This window comes from Phytophthora infestans, genomic scaffold (assembly GCF_000142945.1).
Source record: "Phytophthora infestans T30-4 supercont1.36 genomic scaffold, whole genome shotgun sequence".
Lineage (NCBI taxonomy): Eukaryota > Oomycota > Peronosporomycetes > Peronosporales > Peronosporaceae > Phytophthora > Phytophthora infestans.
In genome coordinates this window covers 49,074-54,527 of record NW_003303723.1, presented here as the reverse complement: position 1 = coordinate 54,527, position 5,454 = coordinate 49,074, and the positions used below count along the sequence as shown (strand labels likewise).

Here is a 5,454-nt window from a genome sequence, read left to right as displayed (position 1 = left end):
GCCGCGCCAGCTTCGCTACGATAGAGCGCTCCCTAGTCACCCACCTCCGCTTCGCTTCGGTGGCTCCGGTATAGATAGAACCTCCTTTTTTGTACATGTACTCCGCGCTACGCGCCGCGCCCCCGACCTGGTCTAAGCGCTCAAAACTCCGGATTAGCCAATACATGTAATAGATTTCAGTATTGGCTTTCTCTATCTTCTTCCGGGGCATGGCGACGTGACCGGATATATTTTGAGATGCTCCAATACTTACCGGTAACTCCAGTGGAGTTATGAGGGGTCGCTCGAGCCTACGTTAGTAACGTGATAACGTCGTTACCGCATCAAAGGGCACGGCTCATGCTGCATCAAGAAATGAAGCCCTCCACAACATTTTTTATTCTAGGACAACTTAAATGATTTTAATACGGTACTGTGAATGCAGTAGTCGCTGTTTGGCTTTGTTTGTGCTTTTTTTTCTTCTCTGTACCCTTGAAGCGTTAGAGCATGCGGTAACGTAGGTTCTATGTATTTGACCAGGTTTGCAACCTGCTTGAAAAGTGTGATGGGCAGAAATGCAAGTCGTGGGAAAAGTGGCTTTTTCTTGCAAATCGCAAAATGCCGTAGCCTAAAATTAAAAGTGGTGTGTCTCCACACAGCCTTAAATTAGATCTCACAAGAACGGGCCATTTGCACGATGGTTGGTAAAACTGGTAACTTGGCCGGGAAATGGTGTATTTTTGGAGCCACTTGTGCGAAAATCCGACCCGTCTGTTTCCGGCTAAATAAGTACATTTTACTGCACAATTGAGAACCCCTAATAATGTTAGGCATAATAAATTACCTGGTAATTTCCGAAAATAAATAACAATTTGCTAATGGAAGAAGGGAAGGTGCGGCAGTCGATGGCGGAGACCCACGATGGCAGCGAGATTGGCACACCTCACGGTTCAGAGAGAGGATTTACAGATCAGCAGGAGGGACGCGAGAGCGGTCGTGAGGAGTACCTTGCGGGAGTTCAGCGCCGTATCGAGTCGTACGAGAACTGTGTGGCGGCCATCACAGCGGCGACAACTTCTTTGCAACAACTCAGTGGGCACTTAGACGCCATGCAGCAAGCCACTCAACAGCTAAACGCGTTTACTGGTGGCTGGTTGGCAGTGTTGAAGCGTCCATCCGCCTAAAAGTCGTTAGGCGGACACACGCCAACAAGTATTTAAGACGCAGGACGACAGCGCAAGATGCGGTGGTAGACCTTCCTAATTGTAATTCAATTCAAAGCGATGTCAATTGTGATTAAGGAAGTTGCAGTACTTGATGGCACTATTAGATCACGCGACCGTTCATTCTTCACTAATGACTGGAGAGGAGAACGGAGACGATCGGCGGAAGAGAACGTGGAACTCGTCGACAAAGCTGACCCAGCCGCGACGTACGGCGGAGGAAAATATAGTAAGGCGAGGCCAAGACACATCTCAACAGGGTGCGTTTAGACCTGGAACTGCTGAAGGGCAGCCTCGGAATCCACGGCAAAACAGAAACAATAAACAACGTGTTGAAGAGAGCGCGATTGAAACTGAGAAAGAGCAACAAACTCTGACGCGAGAGTTACTAGAACGTGCAGTGTCCACAGCTTTTGGCGGACTGCTGCAGGATTCCACGCTGGATGCTGCAGCCTTCCCAGATGACCACGAGTCGCAATCGAGCGAACTGTCCAGCACGCGTGCCGCGGAAAATGTGCGGTCCTGAGGACTGACGACCTTAGTTTGCTTGTATTAACTTGTTCTTGCTTTGGCTTAACTACAGGCACCCCTGGTATGTAGTCCAGTCTCCAAAATTCAAACTGAACAAAAGAGTGTCTCTCTATCAGCAAATTACCGTCAGAGCCGTCGAGAGTACGCGGAAATTTTACAGCAAGCAACGAGTGATGCGAAAGCAACAAGGGAATTCCAACGGCGGGTGAAACACGCTTCTTTTGAGCACCGCGAGCGAAAACTGGCTGTACAGGCGCTGCAAGCTCGTATCAAACGGGAAATCCAATTCTTGATTGCTACAGCTGCGGATCTGGAGAAACGGGTGAATTTTCATCTAAACATTGGCAACGGTAAGCAAATGCAGGTGGACTGACTATATATTGTCTGTGTAATGCCTGAATATCGCTGTTAGGAATTTCTTCTCGACGACGCGTTTGAGAGCTACGAACGCGCGTTACGTCTCGAGCTCGGTCTAGTTGGCAACGTCGGCCCGCCAAACAATCAGAGGCAGGGGGAAGCGAGTTCTCAGCGCTTCTACTAAATAGCGTAATAGCTGATCAGAAAGAGTTGCCTCGTAACCAGCGAATGCCGCGCAACCCATTGCCAGTCGCGACATTGTTCTCAAGCCCATTGATAATGTACCCGCCCGCTAGGAACGCAGCACCAAACGGTAAGCACAATAGCCATGAATATTACGCACGTGAAAGCAACAACACATTACCTGCATTAGTTTCGCCTTGGCGATGCAGAACGACAGTTGGTGCCTTGTTCGGGTCGTAATCTGCTGTTTGCAGTAGCAACGAATCCTTCCGTAGCATTTCTCGTTGATGCGCGGTTAACTCCTTAGCCACTGGTTGCTCCCGGGTTCGATTTGGGTCCAGGAGACGCAACTCGCATCTCGGTATTTCTCTCTCTCGATTCATGTCTTCATCATACTCGATTTCGTAGCAGTCGCTCTCGGGTACAACGCCGGTAATTGTGCCAGGAAACCACAGTCCATCCAACTCACGTTCAACTCGAGTACCGACGCGAAACGCGGTTAGTCTCCAATGTTTTCCGTGGCCATACATTTCAGCCTGCTCGCCCTCTTCAAACTTGAAACTCTCCACGTTCTCGACTGGACTGTTGTCATTCCCTGGGTTGTTCGCAGCCGTGACTGTCTTCATTCCCCTCGACTTGAAGGTGTCAGCTGCTTCATGGAGATATGGATCAAGACCGATGGCACTTTTAGCACAGACAAGGTCCCTAAATAGGCTGGAGTTGAAATTTGAAACTTGTCGTGTTGTTATTCTACCGGGTCACTACGCCTGCACGTATGGCGTCTGGATCTCTTTTTCCACGGCGTGGGCCGGGTTGGCTCCAACATTTTCACTCTCACTGCTGTCGTCCGCAATAGTGCCGCCATCCCCCGTCGGCTGGTTGGGGGCCAGGTAGAAGTCGTCCGTAATCTCGAACTTAATGTAGCGGCCCACGACACGGGCGAGGGTGTCGATGGCACGATGCATTCCTTGCCATCGGATGAAAAAGAAGTAAGCGACTCCCAGCACGAGTCCATCAGCTGATCCGACGGCGACCTGCAGTGCCGTGTGGTCACCAAGGTAGTAGCGACTGTAGGGCACGGGGGTCAACACAAGAGTGGCGAAAAGCACCGCGACCGCTTTTTGCCTGGCCGACCAGTGGCGTAGCTGCTCTCCAACGCCCACAATCGTCTCGAGGACAACCCAAGTCCACAGTCCGATAGCGTTCGTGGCGTGGCCCGATGGCAGTCCATTGCTTACGAGACATGAGCCTGCAGGACGTGGACTTTCGTCGCAGTCACCCAGTATCTTCACCAGTATGACAGTGTTGAGTACCGTAAGGATAATCGGCAGCAGGATAGCAAACACGCGCGTGTATCGGCGCGAGCGCACCAGTGCCTCGATAATGATGGCGATAAGCACCAGGTAGGTACCATACTGTAAACAGTGCAGATGACATCCCAGATTGTGATACTGTCGAGTGGCATACTGAGCGAGAAGAATTTGCGCATGATCCAAGTGCCAGTGCACGGCCCGCGTTCGCAACGCTTAGAGTCCTCGCCCCACATCTCACAGCACTGCTCGAACGACGTGCAGCGCACATAGTCCACGCTGTCGTCGTCGCTGTCGTTGCTGGATGCGACACAGGCGGACAGGGAAGCTGCGCTGATAAGAAGAAGCCAACGAGCGATTGTAGAAGACGGCGGCATACTGCACGAAGAAGCCTTGACAATATGCTACCGAATTTTTGAGTGCTGAAAAAGTCAGCGCATTTTGATTTCTAACTGGACGACATGATTACGCGAATTTATTTGGACGTGAACGGTACATGTACGCAAATCCAATGGAAACGACCCATTTTGTGAAGCTTTCTACTTCGAAGTAGCAACAATTTTAATTATTAACATTAGTAACGGATGCGCCCGAATAAAAGCCCCCTACCGAATAGTGTCCTGTGGGGTGCTACATGCCTGCACTATTAAATACAAGCCCCTCCTGAATAGAGTCCTTATAAAAACTACCAAATCTGCTATTACAAACAGAGAGAAACACTTTCCCGTCATTTCCAATAATGCCTCATCAAAGGCAGTCAGTTAGCATTGTGCATAAGCAAGAGGTGATCAAGTGGATTAAAGATGTCGTTTCAAGGACCTACTGTACATGGAAATTAACGCTTGGAAAGAGTCAGACCGTGTCGAATACACTCGCTTTGGTGTCCCGTACCCGGGAACGGAGGGGTCATTCCAGGAGCTCTGCCTCCCGTCGGGATGACTCGAGACTCTGGAATCACTGTGGTGTAGTGATTTCTCCGTAGTTGCGGATTATCACCCGTCGACAAAGACGTGACACCGCCCAAGTTGTTCAAGCGACGAGCCCTCGGTCATGTGATGTACGGAGACGCCAAGGTGCAAGGGACTCGACGGCGTCACCTCCGAGTTTTCAACAAGTGTGGTGAAGTGCTTTCTCAGAAATAAGAGAATGGTCCTGACGCGGGGTCACTATCCCGAATCAGTGACAATTTCAAGTGATTATAGAGGATTTGGGTTGTTTGGCACGGGTGCAAGTTGCCTGTGGTGGATTAGCCATGGCGAGCAGCACCCCGTATGGAATGACGATGGATCTGATATGAGCGATGTACGAGAAGGCAAGATCCACCAAGACTTACCTCGGATCCACCCTTACCTGGATTCACTAAGATGGATATGGGATATACTATACAAGAGTGGATCGAGTGTGGATCCTATGAAGGAAGGATGGTCGGTGCCCTCTGACGGTGGATCTAGCAGCCACGGCTAATGAAGAGTCAAGATCCACCGCGAGGTACCCCGGATCCCATACTCCTGAGTTCGTATCCAAGGAGGGAGGATCCCGCCTGGAGGGACCTGGATCCAGGGTATAGGGATGAGGGATACAGTGGATCTCGAACTTTCGTAGGACAACGGAGATCACAGACGATTGCAAGATGATGTTGGATGATTGGAGAGTTCGGATCCACGGCGAGTGTACCATTACAGTGAGGTGGATCCAAGCGACCTGGATCCGGATGAGTGTACCCATAATAGGGTGACCATGATGATTACGTCATATATCCGGTGGATCTGAAGATAACACAGCTGGGATGATGGGTCAAGGGAAGAAGGGACATGCAGCCGAGCACTGGTAAGGGATTTAGCAGATGAAAGACATAGAAGGTAGAAACCCAG

At 50.4% G+C, this 5,454-nt stretch overlaps 3 protein-coding genes across 3 annotated transcripts; 1 reads left to right on the top strand and 2 right to left on the bottom strand.

Moving 5' to 3' along the window:
- Positions 1–1,645: 1,645 nt before the first annotated feature.
- Positions 1,646–2,274, top strand: PITG_14551 (uncharacterized protein; the record flags this gene model as incomplete). Its single annotated transcript, XM_002898409.1, has 4 exons — positions 1,646–1,716; positions 1,836–2,055; positions 2,146–2,203; positions 2,252–2,274. The coding sequence occupies 4 exons, from the start codon at positions 1,646–1,648 to the stop codon at positions 2,272–2,274; spliced, it is 372 nt and encodes a 123-aa protein (XP_002898455.1).
- A 16-nt stretch (positions 2,275–2,290) lies between these two features.
- Positions 2,291–2,899, bottom strand: PITG_14550 (uncharacterized protein; the record flags this gene model as incomplete). Its single annotated transcript, XM_002898408.1, has 3 exons — positions 2,291–2,382; positions 2,455–2,777; positions 2,829–2,899. 3 exons carry the CDS (start codon positions 2,897–2,899, stop codon positions 2,291–2,293), a joined length of 486 nt encoding a protein of 161 aa, XP_002898454.1.
- A 63-nt stretch (positions 2,900–2,962) lies between these two features.
- On the bottom strand, positions 2,963–3,988 carry PITG_14549 (phosphatidic acid phosphatase; the record flags this gene model as incomplete). The annotated part of the gene is made up of 2 exons (XM_002898407.1): positions 2,963–3,649; positions 3,709–3,988. 2 exons carry the CDS (start codon positions 3,958–3,960, stop codon positions 3,035–3,037), a joined length of 867 nt encoding a protein of 288 aa, XP_002898453.1.
- Between the last annotated feature and the right edge of the window lie 1,466 nt (positions 3,989–5,454).